Consider the following 15,761-nt stretch of genomic DNA (forward strand, 5'->3'; position numbering starts at 1 on the left):
CTTGGTAACTGAAATTCCTATTAAATTGAGGTAGCATGCAAGCAATGTATAATTTCCCAAATTGAAAACATTACATTAAATATAATCACACTTGTTAATTCAATGCATGTTTAATTTACCTTTAAATGTATTATTCAAATCAGGTTAATTTAATCTAAAATGATTAGGTCTAAAAAGATCAATTAGAATGAATATGCATGTTCCGGTACCTAGAATCCCCCATTAATTTTAATTTAATAGTAAACGTATGTAAATAAACAAGTGAGTTGAATATAAATAACATAGAATAATAAAATAGCTCAGATCATAAGTATGAAATCAGGAACTAAGAGCAATCAAAAATTTATATTCAAAACAACAGATTTTTCTGTAAATTTGTTTCAGTGGGATGATACTAAATCCATATAGTTTCCAGTGACTTTGTTCTTATCAATTTATCTTAGGATGATCTTTTATTTATTTAAAACAATTCTCTCATCTTCATCTGTATCTTTACTGTAACTTACAAAGAATACATTTTGCAGTGAATATATTCCTGTCTTGTGGTTTATTTCTTCATGATATTAAGGTAATAGAATTAAGAAAATAACATTTTCATAATAAACTCTCTCTCTATTTAATCCATTTCTAAATTCTTCCTTTGGAAATTGAACTGCTTAGACTTATCTTGATCATTAATATCATTGGTCTTTTCCCCCTCGGTGAACTCACTTACAAATGGGGGAAAAATTATACTCATCAGGCTTAGTATATTTTATTGACATTAATATTATTAATTCATATTAACTTTGATGTCAATACTTACTAACTTTAAGAACAGAATACATGAGAAATGAGAAGCCTTTTGCTAAACTAGTGTTATTTCATAGTTTAGACAGCATCTCCATGACTAGCAAAATTGATGGTGAATGATACATTTGAATATCCCTGGTCCAGTTTTAGGACCTCATAGATATAACCTTTGATTTCCAAGGTTCTCTGCTAAAAGCTGCATATATAAATGATAAATTTTGTAAATATTTTCCAAAAATTACAGGTATATACTCTGACAAATGTCACTTTTAAAGTAACGTTTTCAATTTTTATTCCTCTTAGATTAGGACTTTGTAATTGTGTTTCTAGATAACTGAATAATTATTAAGTCTATTTCTACTGTTGAAGGAGAAAGGAACTCTTATTACATGGTATCATTGTCATTGGCATTATTGTTAGTTGTTAAGTGTGACAAATCATGATTAAAAAGTGTACGAGCACTAATCCTTGTGTTTTTCGGGTTCTGTTTGCACTTTCAGAGACAAGGAAATAGCATGGCATGAAACATGGCTCAGTTCTATTACAAAAGGAATGTGAATGCCCCCTACAGAGATCGCATCCCTCTAAGGATAGTCCGAGCGGAATCGGAACTCTCACCATCAGAAAAAGCCTACTTAAATGCTGTGGAAAAGGGAGATTATGCAAGTGTCAAGAAATCCCTGGAGGAAGCTGAAATTTATTTTAAAATCAATATTAATTGCATTGATCCTCTTGGAAGAACTGCTCTCCTCATTGCAATTGAAAATGAGAACTTGGAGCTCATTGAACTACTTTTAAGCTTTAACGTCTATGTTGGCGATGCTCTGTTACATGCCATCAGGAAGGAAGTCGTCGGAGCTGTGGAGCTGTTACTGAACCACAAAAAGCCCAGTGGAGAAAAACAGGTACGTGCCAAAGCACCGTTTTCGATAGATTTTCCTTGTAGAAGTTTTCTGTGGATATTCACATTCTCTGCAAAATTTAAGAATTAGAAGCACGGAAATCGGAACTATTAGGATACAGAGCTAGTGGCAGGTACACACTTCCTACCCACTGACAGTCGCCAGCACCGGAGCCTTCTGCCCTGGCAAATCAGACCTTTAGTGAGAACTAAAGCAAAGGAAGGAGCCCATGGTGGCTTCCCATTCAATGGAAACATTTCTACGTATTTATTACTCAACCTAGAATGTTGTTTGAGGCTTACTCTGTAGGTGCGGGTATTTTTTCTCTTGTCTTTTCATTTCCAACATTCTACCGCAGCAGGCTGAATTCTGCTATTTTCCTGTTTAATCTCTTCGCCTGGGATTCTCCATCTTACAGCAAAAGTGAATCGTATCACCTAATTTTGATATAGTTCATTAGCAAACTGTAGTAGAGTCTTTTAAATGGAGGCAAATTTTTAAAAAAAGGATTACTAGAAAATCACTAAACCCTGACTATAGGTTTAACTGTGTGCCGAAGTGTAGCTATATCTTCGTGTCCTCAGTAGAAAATACACTCAATGGCACACAATTCTACAATGAAGAGGGGTTTTTTCCTATTTTCCTATTTTTTGTTGTTGCTGTTTGGCTTTTTTTTTTTTTTTTTTTTTTTAACCACTAAGGAAGTGGAGAAATCATGAACAGGAACGAATAAGGAATCTGTTTTTGTCTGTCTGGATCCTTCCGTCTTGTGACTGCCCTGTATCTCTGTTGTCTGTTGGATCCCCTTTTCCTCTCACACTGAACTCTTCACTTCCCTGCATCGAGTCCAATTGGCTAATTGCGGAGACATCACACACACAGTGGTGGCTCAAACTCTGCCTTTTCAAATTTTTTTTTTAAAGATTTTATTTATTTATTTGACAGAGAGAGACAGCCAGCGAGAGAGGGAACACAAGCAGGGGGAGTGGGAGAGGAAGAAGCAGGCTCATAGCAGAGGAGCCTGATGTGGGGCTCGATCCCAGAACGCCGGGATCACGCCCTGAGCCGAAGGCAGATGCTTAACCGCTGTGCCACCCAGGCGCCCCAAACTCTGCCTTTTCAAATGAAATCTTCCAACGTGTGTGATTCCACTCCGGCCGTTTCTGCTGTGTTGGAGAGACTGCTAGGAGGCTCTACATTCTTTGAAAGCCAGCTCTGCTGGAGCTCCTGTTATCTCTGCTTCCCCGGAGGACTTTTATCAGAATCCTTGCCATTATTAGCAGAACAACTTCATGGCTGGATGTCTCCCGAAAAGAAAACTCTCACCGCATTCTCAGAAGTCGGTGTTCTGTGGTCCGTTTTTCGGCCTGCCCACCATTCATCCCTTCCCCTTACCTGAGCCCAAGCTTTCAGAAAGCAACACTCCACGAGGACAATTCTTCTCTGCTTGTTGCTTTACTAGCTTTTTGTTGTTGGTTTCATGCCAGTTGTTTGTGTGTTACCTTCCCATCGTATCACTAAAATTCAAACGGCGGAAAATTCCCCTGTTGCATCTATCCTTTCAAACTTGTACAGGCCTTGGCAGAAGTGGACAGCTCATGGTAATAGCTAAAGATATATGTTATATCCCGGGTTTTTACCACCAAGGACGTGCAGGACACAGAGAGGGATGAGTAGGAGTCTTTCCACCTGTGTAAGGTCAGGTGCTGCTCCACGGTTTCTAATAAAAACGACCTTACATTGTACGCCCTCCTGTCTTATGTCTATACAGGTGACCATGAGACAGGCGTTGTGACTGTGGTCCAGATCATTTTAGATTGCACCAAGTCTATAGAACAAAATTGTCATTAAGTGTCCTCTTTACATTTATTACTAATTAACTTTAGCTCTGTTTTCTAGAGAACACGGGCCATACATTTCAGTGTCTCTTTAGCAAATGACATTTGTACTGGCCAGAGTCATTTGGTGTCTGGAGAAGATATCTGCTATTATGAGAGTGTTTGTTGGAAGATATTCAACTTCTTAGCTAAACTCTAGTCTCACAAGTAGGTCTTGTCTCCTTACAGGCACTTGATCTGAACCCTGATTATTAACAAAAGGCAGTAAAGGTTTGCAGTCTGCCAGGAGTCAGAAATATCCCAGGCCATGTGTTTCTGGAAGATTTCTCTTGTATCTATTTGCTGGCCAAGAATTTTCCTTTTGTATTTGTACATTCTAGAATTCTTCTTCAGTGAAGGCACTGAGAATAAACAAACAAACAAAAAATGTATCTTTTTGTTTGAACTTGATAATTTTGAAAAAACAAAACCAATCTACCCCAGAGTTCCTCGGACATTGCTGTTAGAACGTAAGATGTATACAGTGCAGCAATAAAAGATGCTCCCTGGGCTGGGGTGGGGGATACAGTAAATCCCATTAGAGCTTGGCTGTTTATCTGTGATTTACTTAGATAATATAGCTCTCAGGTACAGCCAATATGTTTTGGAGTAAATTTCCATAAATCAGTGCGTTGTATGTACCAAATATGTTCTTGACAAGAAATTTTTTCTCTTATACGTTGTAATTTCTTAGATGATTCTAGTGATTGTTGTAAGCCATTTTGTGTATTATTATAATTTGCCAAATTCCCAGTCTCATTGGCATCCCCCAAAGACTCTGGGACACATGGCCATTAATTCTGTTGAGGTCACTAAAGCCAAGTGTTTAAACCTGAAGACAATAATATCCAAGTGGACAAAATAAATCTAACTTGTCCTGAAATGAGTCAAGAACAAAGATATAATATAAAAATGATACAAATCTGATTATTAGAACCCTTACTTAAGAACTTCAGTGTGGGCACCTGGGTGGCTCAGTTGGTTAAGCATCTGCCTTTGGCTTAGGTATGATCCCAGGGTCCTGGGTTTGAGCCCCGGCATTGAGCCCCTCCTTGAGCCTGGTATTCCTGGCATTGGGCTACCTGCTCACCGGGAGTCTGCTTTTTCCTCTGCCCCTCCCCCACCCGTGTGCTCACTCTTTTTCACACAAAAATAAATAAATAATTTTCTTAAAAACTTAAAATATGACAAATGTGGATTAGGAAATATTTTTGTAAGTCTTCTTTTGTAAGTTTGTCACATATTCATTTCTTTGTCTGGAAGAAGATGCATTGTGTGGTGGCATCCTGAAGTCAGAGGAGCTGTGAGATTTCAGATTAGTTTGTGTACATTCTCCAGAGAACAATTTACTATTTGCATATGTTTATTGTGCTGGGTGCTAGGGAGCAGACGTTGTTCGTGTTCTTTGGATTCTGAAGGTCTAGTTGTGAAGAGAGACAGGAAAAATATCATGGGAATGTGAGTAAGTGTGATCACAATGGAAAAGATGAAGGAGAAATAAATTCTCCGGTATTGAGTGGATTTGGTAAATACAAGCTGTTAGGGGGTAAGGGGCATGAAGGGGTAGGAGAAGGGGTAGGAGAAGGGCCTGAAGAAGGAAGGGTGTTTAAAGGTGTATACCTGGAAAAAGTTAACTCCATTCACTATAGGACACGGTCTTGGATATACTCAGTTTTTGATTTGTTGAAATTGACATAGGAGGCAATTAGAAATTTTGGACTTAAGAAAGGGGTCTGGGGTTGTTATATAGATGACAGTGAGGCCTTTGAATTCTCCTGTCTTCCTGTCACTCTGACATGGATTTTCTTGTCTTGCTCTTATAAATTGTTTAAATGTTTGTGGTTGTTAGCCTAGTAAAAGATTTTCTCCATGTGCATCTAACAAAGGTATTTCAGTTTTGCCAGGTAAATAGATGGGCATAGATCATTAAATATTTCCTTTTATATTTAATATAGACCAATATAAATCAGGGTATTGAGTTCTAGTGTTTTATTTTTATTTTACTATCAACAAACGGAAAGAGCAATACTTCATTTCTTTCATATAGTAGATAGCATAGAGAACATGTGAGAAGATGGAACGTCATGTATTGTCACTGGGACTGCGCCCTTGCTACAACCGTTACTCTAATATTCTCTGATAATTTTATTGGACTTTCCTTTAACCTTCTGAGTACCTTATTTCTCTACAGGGAATAACTGAGATTGTCTTCTTAGCCCTAGTTTTGAGTCAATTGATTGGTCACTTGACTTTTAATTATTTCCAGCAGACCTTTCTCTTTGACGTCATCTCAGGCCAGATTCAAGGCCACATTCAATTTCAGTTTCAACTGCTTCAGTACATGTTTATTGGAAACAGAGCTTTCTTTTCCATCCTCCACTTAGAAAGTGAAGAAAGTCTTCAGCACCATTAGAATCACTGGGAGGGTTTAATAAAACACGGATTGCTGGACCCCACCCCACCTGTCTCTGATCCAGCAGGTCTGGAATGAGACCCCCAAACATATTATAGTTCCAACAAGTATCTAGGTGACAGTAATGCTGCTGGTCTGGAGACAGCACTTTAACAACCTCTGACTTAGAGGGAGTTGAAAGTTATGCCTGTGATTGTACATTTTACGTTAGGTGTTGAACTATACTGTGCTAACCTGGCTTTCAGGAGATTTCAATTAATGCCCTTAAATACTAATGAGCAAGTGATATTTAACATATGAGAGTCTCCCAATTTCACTAGTATGTTTATTATATTTTTCCATTCTTTGGGAAGAAGATTTCACTAAACATTACTGATTAGTTCAACAGTTAAGCCTAGAGTATTTCATTTGAAGGAATTTCTTTTAGAGCTCTCTTCAAAAGAATATCAGATTTTTAGGGCCCTCTGGATGGCGCAGTCAGTTAAGTGTCTGGCTCTTGATTTCTGCTCAGGTCATGGTCTCAGGATCCTGTGATCAAGCCCCTTGTCGGGCTCCATGCTCAGTGGGGAGTCTACTTGAGGATTTCTCTCCCTCTCCCTCTGCCCCTTCCTCCACTCACTCTCTCTCTCTCAAATAAACAAATAAGTCTTTTTAAAAAAAGAATATCAGATTTTATAACTGAGAGATCTTGGAGATTACCTAACCCATTTTACAAAATAGGGAAAGAGGGACCCGTTGGAGTTGGTATTTGACCTGACTACAAGGATCTGTATATAAATTAATAGCTAGAAAATGAACCTTGAGATAGTCTGAATGATGATGATGATGACAATTATTATTATAAAAGCAATAATAATACTAAATAATATTCCTTAAGCCTGTCACTATGCCAGTAACTGTGATAAGAATTTTGTGCAAAGGTAGGTGCTATTGTTATCCCCATTAATAGATGGGGAAATGAAGGCATAAAAAGGTGAAATTGTCATGTTCCAGATCACAAAGGCAGGAAATCAGTGCTGGAAGTTAAGAGTCATGAAAGATAAGTGTATGCTGTCCAGCAATAGCCACTACATCAATTTGAACAGGAGTTACTTAAATTGTTAATCATCCTAATTTGAGATAAGAGATAAATTTACAAGAGTCTCTAGATCTTCATATTCAGGAGATCTTGAGGATCTCTATCTTGAATATTATAATGTCACTTGTAATTTTGTTGCTCAATAAATACTAAGGAATAACAAAGTCATTAGAAGATAGGAAGTGCTGGGAAGGAGCAGAGTTGAGGGATAGAGATGTTGACTTCCAGCCCCATTCACCACCTGATAACTGGACAAATCTCTCAATCATTCTGAGTCTTATTTTTCTTGGCTGTTAATTAGAATCATAGTATGAATTTATTTGCTTCTTAAAGTCTCCTGTTCAAATTCTATAAAAGTATTTTATAAGGTGACACATAATAACAGCATATTCTAGTTACCAACTGTATTATGCCATCATCTGTCTTCCTGTTGACAGATACGTTAATGACACAACATATGTGGAGAAGATGAAGTTAAGCATTGGCAATTTACCCTCTAGAGTGCATGACTTCTTTTTTCATTTGAAAAATGCAATCATTGGAAACCCTATTCAGAGAGAGCAAAGGAGATTTAATTCAGTTTACTCTTTTCCTTTTCACTTCGGTGCGTGTAGGGAAGCTTTTTTTAAAGTAGTTTCAGTAGATTTGTTAATACAATTTGTGTTAGAAACAGTGCCTATTATGTGATCAGAAAATCAAGGAGTCTGAAATAAGAGATTGGCATTAGCATGTTTTGGGGTTTTTGAAAAGATTTTATTTATTTATTTGGGGGGAGGGGCAGAGGGAGAGGAAGACAGGGAATCCCAAGCAGACTCCATGCTGAGTGCGGAGCCCAACAAGGGGCCTGATTCCAGGACCCTCAGATCATGACCTGAGCTGAAATGGAGAGTCAGACACTTAACCGATTGAGCCACCTAGGTGCCCCCGGCATTAGCATGTTAATGAAAATACACATCCAACCCAAAATATACCCTGCCGACTAAAATTAAAGAACATTTTTTTCAATTAATATGGGTACTAATAAATATATCTCTGGCTACTAGACAGAGAACTATGTTCTTAAAAGGAATCTAAAATTTTCGGATTGAAACCATTTGTTTTCTGCCTCAAGACTTCAGATACCCTGAAAAATTTACTTTTACCTCTTGCATTCATTTCCATTTTCTTCGTTGGGCTTTGGAACAAGTAATTTGCCTTCCTCAGTCCCGTGAACTTCCTTTGATGCCTCATAAGTGATACTGTAAGCTAAGGCAATTTGTATGCCCTTGTCTTCAGAGCCTCCCCTTGCAGAATGAAAACATTTGCTTTCCTCAATAGTTACCAATTGAAGTTATCCCTTTCTCTTTGGGGTATTTTTATTACAGCCTGGGTATTGACAGTAAGTGAACCAAAATATATGTGTAACCGTAATCTTAGGAACTATCAAAATTCAGAGAGAGCAAGACTGAGTGTAGAGTGGGCAAAAGAGAGAAATATAGTAAAGTATTAAAGATGTTCTCCCTCAAAAATACTTATCCTATTGTGTGACCTAGTAGATAAATCATTAATTATACTTTCTTTCTGTTTTGATTTAAACTGTCAACAGAAAAGTTGTTTACAATATTGTCTAAATCTACCATTAATATGAAAAAGCTGAAACTTATCCCCAAGTATGTAAAGTCATAACCAATATAAAGTATTTTTATGAACAAGTACTTTGAAAGTCTAAAAATTAAATTGAGTCTTATTATTCCACAGCAGGGAGTTTAAAAGCTATTATAACATTGAGCATAGATTGTGTTTAGTCAGCTGACAAATGGCAATTATGAGAGAGATGAATAATTCTGTCCTAAATGGAAAAAATTTTAAAAGGTAGTCTTATGTCATACTGTTAATATGACGACGTGGTATAAGCTAGCTGGTCATTCTGACTCATCACATAATGCACCATTTAACTTCCATAGTTACATTGACATTTTATTCTTCTTGAAGACCAGCCAATTATAAATAATCCCCTTGAAACACATGCCCTTGCTCTTTCCTTTCAGCATACCACACTTATTATGAAAGTAAAATAATAATAATCATTAAATATGTTTGGAACCCACAAGAGAAAAGGGCTTTTAGCCTTTTCTGAAAATCAAGTGAAAAAAAAAAAACAACCAAAACAGCTTCAAACAATTGAACAAAACTCCAAGCATTGAGACATTTCCATTTATCAATAGGAATAGATAAGGGGTGCCTGGGTGGCTGAGTCCTTTATTAACATCTGCCTTTGGCTCAGGTCCTAATCCCAGGGACCTGGGATAGAGCGCCACATTAGGCTCCCCCCTCCCACTCATGTGCTCTCTCTCTCTCAAATAAATAAATAAAATCTTTAAAAAATAAGAATATACAAAATAGAGCCCTTATTCCCCATTTTTGGACAGAGAAGGAGTGGGATATATTGCAGAGAGTTGAGAAAGAGAAAAATTTGGATATAAATCCTGTTTTATCATCTCAGACAAATCATTTAATCTTTAGGGTCTTGACTTGCTCATAAAGAAGAGGAGGATAATAGCCCTTACTCAGCAGGTTGTCGTAAACATTAGCTAACACCCTGAAGTGCCTAGCATTAAGAAAGCTAGCTCAGTAAGTCCCTCCACCTTGATACTAGTTGATCATTTTATATTTATTAAATTTAATTTAAAGTGCATATATGCATTGAAGAGGCTAAATATTCCCCAACGCAAATGCATTGTGAAGTGTCAGTGCTAGTATTAAGAGTGAGTTTATGTTAAAATAAGAGATTGAAACTGATCCTTCGAACACGAGCTTTGGTGAAAAGCTTTTTCAGAATCATTTTTATTAAATCCCCCCAATCCATTATAAATGTTGTGATTAAATCTCGGTAAGCAATATATTCATTGAACTTAATTAATTATAGTAATTAAAAAAAACGAATCACTAAGAAATCACAGTGAGTCATTTAACAATTGTAATTAATCAAATAGATACGGTGTTAATATAATTGGGAATTATAAAAAATACCTATTATGATTAGAATGTCTCATAACCGTTTTCAAAATGCCCTCTTTTCTCAACCTACTATATTTACTTATTCTCTGATTAGATGCAAAATAAGTAAAATTTTATTATTGTAAAATCTGAAACATAAGAAAATGAGGATTTAAGTAATGTGGAATTTTAAATGTTTAAGAAGCAATTTTTCAAGCAGTTAGAAAGAGTGCTCTCATTTTCATTACCACGATTTTTTCTTTATGCAGTAATTTTCTGGATCAACTAACTTCTAGACATATCAGTGTTCCAAGTCACTGTTGTTTGAATCCTGTATTAGAAACACTTGACAATAATTCTAAACTATTAGCTTGGAGCATGGGAGGACCAATTTATAGACTACCCAGAGGAGTGGATGGTTTATGCAAGATAAGAGAAACTCATAATTGCAAATTTACCAACTGAATCCATAGCTTTTTTCCCCTTAAATGAGGTCATGAGTGAGTGGAGTTGGGTTTAATTTGGCAGGATCCTCACCCCTCATGTGTGTAAACCAATATTCCTCCTTGTTCTGAATTGTCCTGGGGGAAATACATAGATTTGTTTGATTTGGAGATACAGGCTTAATTGTTAAGCAATTCTACTACCATCAGATATAAATGTGAATTTTTAATACAATAATACCATGATGAATAAAGTATAAATTAGAAATAAATATGCATTTATTTAGACTTTGTTATGCGTATTACTCCCTGCTCAAAATGTCAATGAATCCTCACTTAGCGGTATATTGACTAATTTTCCTCAAAAACAATACATAGTTTGAAAAAGCAAATAGGTTAAATGCATTGTAAATTTCTATTACATTATACTACAGTGGTTGTAGATCAAAGGATACTAATAAAAATTGTTAACAGTAATTGGGCATTTCAATGTGCCAGGCATTCTCTTAAGACCATTTTACATTGTTGTCTCCTACATCAGGAAATTGAAGCTCAGAGAAATTGAATAATTTTCCCAAGGGAGATCTGAGTGTAGGTTCTCCGTGTTCATGGTCTTTACTCTTCCTTTGCCAAACTGCCTGGTTGCTTTGGCCATCAGAGAGATGCAGCAAGCTCAGCCCTTCAGAACGTGCCATAACCTCAGAGTACAGCTTGGTCTTCGAGCAGCATAGAACGATCTCTCCATGTCCTGACTCCACAGAAGCATCCTCACATGCCTTCATACCAGGCTCCCGATCCAATTTTAAGTGCTTTTCAGTTAATGATTTTACAAAACTGGTTATCGGATGTCCTCAATTCCCCCTAGATTGTTATAGGAAAAGATTGGCGGTAATGAGGGAACAGTGCTTCCACACTGAGAAATTGCTAGCAAGAGCTGAGAGGAGCATATTAACAGGAGTGTAGAAGATGACACGTCAAGCCGCGCTCATCACAGCCTCGCCCTGTGCTTGGCTGGACACAGAGGTTGAGTGCCCAGAGAGGAGCTTGTCTTGGAACCTGATGGTGGAGTCTGCACTGCAAAGAGGGACCCTGCCTCCTAGACTGGCAGAGGTTATTTTGTAGACGATACAAATCCTTTTCCTCATTTACGTGTGCGGTAAATTGTGAAACCTTGGTGGAACGAAATATCCCTCTTGTTACCATCATAGCCTATACATTCCTTTATATCTCTTAGAATATTATGTTGAAAATATGTATCACTTTCCCCTACTTGGTGAACTTCACAATACCAGGAAGTATGTGTGCATGTGTGTGCACACACACGTACATATATATACACACACACATATGTTTGTGCGTGCACGCACACACCCCTTCAATAATAAAAATAGTGGGAAATGGAACTGTTTTTTCTTAAAATCACAGATAGTTGTTTAGGTTTGGAAGAGATTCTAAAGGTTATCTGGTGCGATCGCCCCTACAGTGTTTCTTATTTATACTAAGCACAGGCAATATAGACTCACTGTGGTATCCTTGATATAGAATCACTGGCTTCTGCTCCTTCTTGAGCTCTGCTGTAGCAGGGCAACAGGAGGACAACTCAAGATGAAGAGATACAGGAAAGTTAGGAGAATGGTTTGGCAAAGTTTCGATAAAGGGGTCATGTATTTCCTCACTTACTCTTTTATTCTGTCATTTCTGAGATCTCCTTGGCTGCAACTATGACCAAAATATTATTAAAATACGATCATAAACAACTTAATCAAAAAAATATGATCACAAAGACATCCTTGACCGCAAGGAATCTAATCTTGCAATCAATTGCCACTTCGAGATAAATAAAAGTAATAATATATAACACGCATCCTCATCTATTTTGTTTTCTCTAAATACAGATTTCTAATTGCATTTACATCTGCGTTTTTGTGAAAGTAGAGGAGTAGTGCCCCTGATGTCTAAGAAATATCTGTATTTGATTATGTTAGACACAAAAATTGAAAAACCTTAACATCAGTAAAAGAAGGAACTAGTACCGTTGTTTCCATAAAATGATAAAAGTGTTTAAGTATTCAGCGCATGTGGGAAAGTATAATACACTGGGATATTAGATGAATTTTTTATTTATAATAATGTGATACACTCTTTGCTCTAAATGGAATCAATATAAAATAGTTTTGCTTTGTACATATGTAACTATTAGCTGTATCAATGAAATGCTTAAATTTTTAAAATTTTATTTAACAAATTAAGTATATTAAATGCTGCTAATTCACACTTCTCTGGCGCACTTTATTCTAGAATAAAGAGTGTCAGAGCCCATTCATCCTTTATCATCTGAAGAGCTTTTGCTTCTTCTGGCCTGACCTTAAATAACCAGTCCATGTGGTGCTTTTCAGCCTAAACTTAATGTCTGATCGGCAGGTAGTAATCATTAAATCATACGTTGCAGAAGCACCCGTTTTGGATGAATTTTACTTTACTTTACCATGTTCCCCTTAACCCTGACCTAGGCTGCCGGACTGTCTCAACCACAAAAGCAAAGATTCAATGTCTCACTTTGAAATCAGAGAGAATTAAGGAGCATTTTGATATCATCCTCACCCCCCCCCCCCAAATACTTCCCGGACCCATCACCTTATACAGGTATGAGAAAAGTGAAGCTTAGGCTTCAGGAGACTTGCCAAAGATGACTGAGATTATCCCTTCTTGAGCGAGGTGTAAAATTCAGTTTTTGTGCAGAATCAGATAGAAACATTTGTCATAAACATCACTTTAATTCCACTTTAAATATTTTGTGGAACAAGGTAAATATAAATAAATGTGGTGAGGCTTTGTTTTGCATAAGAGGAACTATTTCATGGTGGGAAAAGCTCAGGTTCGGAATCGGACAGGCAGGAATTCAAGTCCAACCTCCACCCCTTCCTACCTGTGTGACCCAATGGTGATTTTTAACATGAAACAGAGAGCGGTAATGGCTGCCTCTCGCAATTATTATGAGAATTGGAAATTTGAAATACTTCATGGAAAGAGCTTCATGTATTTGCATTCGAAGCAGTATCATCATCACCATCATCACTGGCGTCATCATTGTCATGCCCAAGAAGCATTGCCACACAAGACCCAAGCATGCCAACAAGATGTCTGTGTGGAGATTCACATTTGTATCACGTTTCTAAGTTTCTATGATAAGGTTTCAAATACGCTGATGTAGACTGGGGGGGGGGGGGTCAACCTTGTTGAATTCTGGTGATGAAATCTCTTGGGAAAAGCTTCCTGGATATCCACATAGTGGTTGGGAGGGCTGTGAATCCCTAAGAGGTTGGATGGAGCCAAGAAGCTTGACCCTTACTTCAACGAGGTCTAGAAGTCAGGAGAGAGGAAATGAGCCAGGCTTATAAAACCACAATGAAGTCTAAATAAATATAGACTTGCTATTAATTATCAAATAAATTGTAGTTTCAGTCTGAATAAAGAGAAAGAAAAGGAAAAATTATGATAAAGGAAAATGATTGGAGATGATCCCTTAGAAGAATAAGCAGATTCCCTTAGGGATATTTTCGGGAGTATGTTTTCAGAAGGCCCTGAAATTCAACATTGTCAGATAAATACAGGCTATCTGCTCACCTAGGTCGCATCATCTCTTTTAATAGATGAAATAAAGCAGATCAAATTTGCTTTGATCACATTTAAGGAAAAGACTGCCACCTGGTGAATATTTGAGGCTGTTAAAAACACATGTAATAGTTTTAAACATCTGGCATGAACTTAAAAATTAGTCATATACTTTATTTTTCTTTATTTTTTCAGTAGGTTGAAGCTTTTGCAGTCTGCAGTACTAGCAGAAGTCTTGTTAAGGCACTATAAAATTATAAGTTTCCATGAAATTTGTCTACTTTTACCTGATTTTATTACCTGGTACAACTGCATCTTTTATAGATCACCTAATTCAGATTGAAAGTGACCCCCCCAAAAAGGAAACAAAAATTTATAAACCAGCATGATCTATACTTTTTTGATTCCTTTTTTACTTAATTATATAGCCAAATGATGAAGAAGATATTTTAAGTTTACCATCATGCAAATACATCCCATTCGTTACAGAAAATCTGATCCAAAAGGAAAAAGCAGGAGATCATTTTTCATTGTAGAACTAGCTCTGTAATGGGAGTTTGGTTTGATTTTCCCTGGGACTTTAGCTCCTTCTGTATATTTCACCCGGGGCATGAGAAATAAGGAATTAATCCCCAGTGTTTTCATCTTCTAGGAAAATGTTGCCTCTCCACCTATCCTAATATATGTAAATTTTTTGACACATTTAAAATAGAGGCTAAGAAGTCTTTTAGCAGGTTGCTACAGAACTCATAAATTGCTGATGGGCTTTCTTGTATCTCAAGATTCAAGGTCACTGCTAAAGGAACTCAGTGGAGGAAAGAAAAAAAAATGATTCTTTCCCTTCACATGTGCCTTTCTCAACATTCAGTCAAAAATCTAAGTGATATTTTCTTGAGTTGTGAGCAGAATAAAGCCGTCATTCCGTTAAGAGGAATAAGGGTGCCCATCACTTTTCTCTTACCTAGAAAGCTCTGCTACACTTGTCTCACCGTCAATTCCTAGAATTTTTCCAAGTGTTATTTCAGTTATTTTTATACAATCTCGGAGAAGTTTTAAAAAACAAGTTATTTCGGTAGCAATGCTTAGTTTTATAGCCGTAATTTTAATCTTGAAAGACTAGGTTTTTGTGGCCTCATCTTGCCTAGATGCTTGCCTAGATACAAACACGTTATGTGATATTGATAGATCTTGATGTATTCCAATTTAATTTGCTAATTCTTTCTAATGAAGCTTGTTTCTTTTTAACTTATTGTGTCACGTGATCACTACTATATAAATATACAAGCTCTTCTGAGCTGTTGATGTGGCATTTGGGTCTTTTACAACAAAGTCATTTTTCATTCTGTTGTTTTATGGTGATGATCTTTGTCAGTTCACTTCTCGAATTGATGAATTCCAGTCTATTTCTTGGGCATAAATCACTCTCCAAACCAAATCAAATCCTGGTTTTATTTTCTTCTACTGGCTACATAATACTAGGCACATCACCAGTATTAAGTACCAGTTTGTCAAATAGATGGAAGACGGATGAATATGGCACATTATAAATCCCCATCATTGCTCATGAAAATAAACTAATCAAGAACAATCTGGCAAGATAAAATCCGACATCAAAGAGCCATGAGCCTGAATTAAGGTAAAATACTCATTTGGATCATTTTCAGAATG

The 15,761-nt window shown here is 36.8% G+C and overlaps 1 protein-coding gene across 1 annotated transcript in view; it reads left to right on the forward strand.

Annotated features, from left to right (window-relative positions):
- The first annotated feature begins 1,293 nt into the window (after positions 1 to 1,293).
- TRPC4 (transient receptor potential cation channel subfamily C member 4) overlaps positions 1,294 to 15,761 on the forward strand; it is a 142,227-nt gene continuing 127,759 nt past the window's right edge. Inside the window, exon 1 of the mRNA XM_026493170.4 lies at positions 1,294 to 1,697. Coding sequence (XP_026348955.1) covers positions 1,320 to 1,697 — 378 coding nt within the window. The 5' untranslated portion in view covers positions 1,294 to 1,319. The remainder of the gene's footprint in view (positions 1,698 to 15,761) is intronic.

The sequence above is a fragment of the Ursus arctos genome, unplaced genomic scaffold (assembly GCF_023065955.2).
Source record: "Ursus arctos isolate Adak ecotype North America unplaced genomic scaffold, UrsArc2.0 scaffold_10, whole genome shotgun sequence".
NCBI classification, from domain to species: Eukaryota; Metazoa; Chordata; class Mammalia; order Carnivora; family Ursidae; genus Ursus; species Ursus arctos.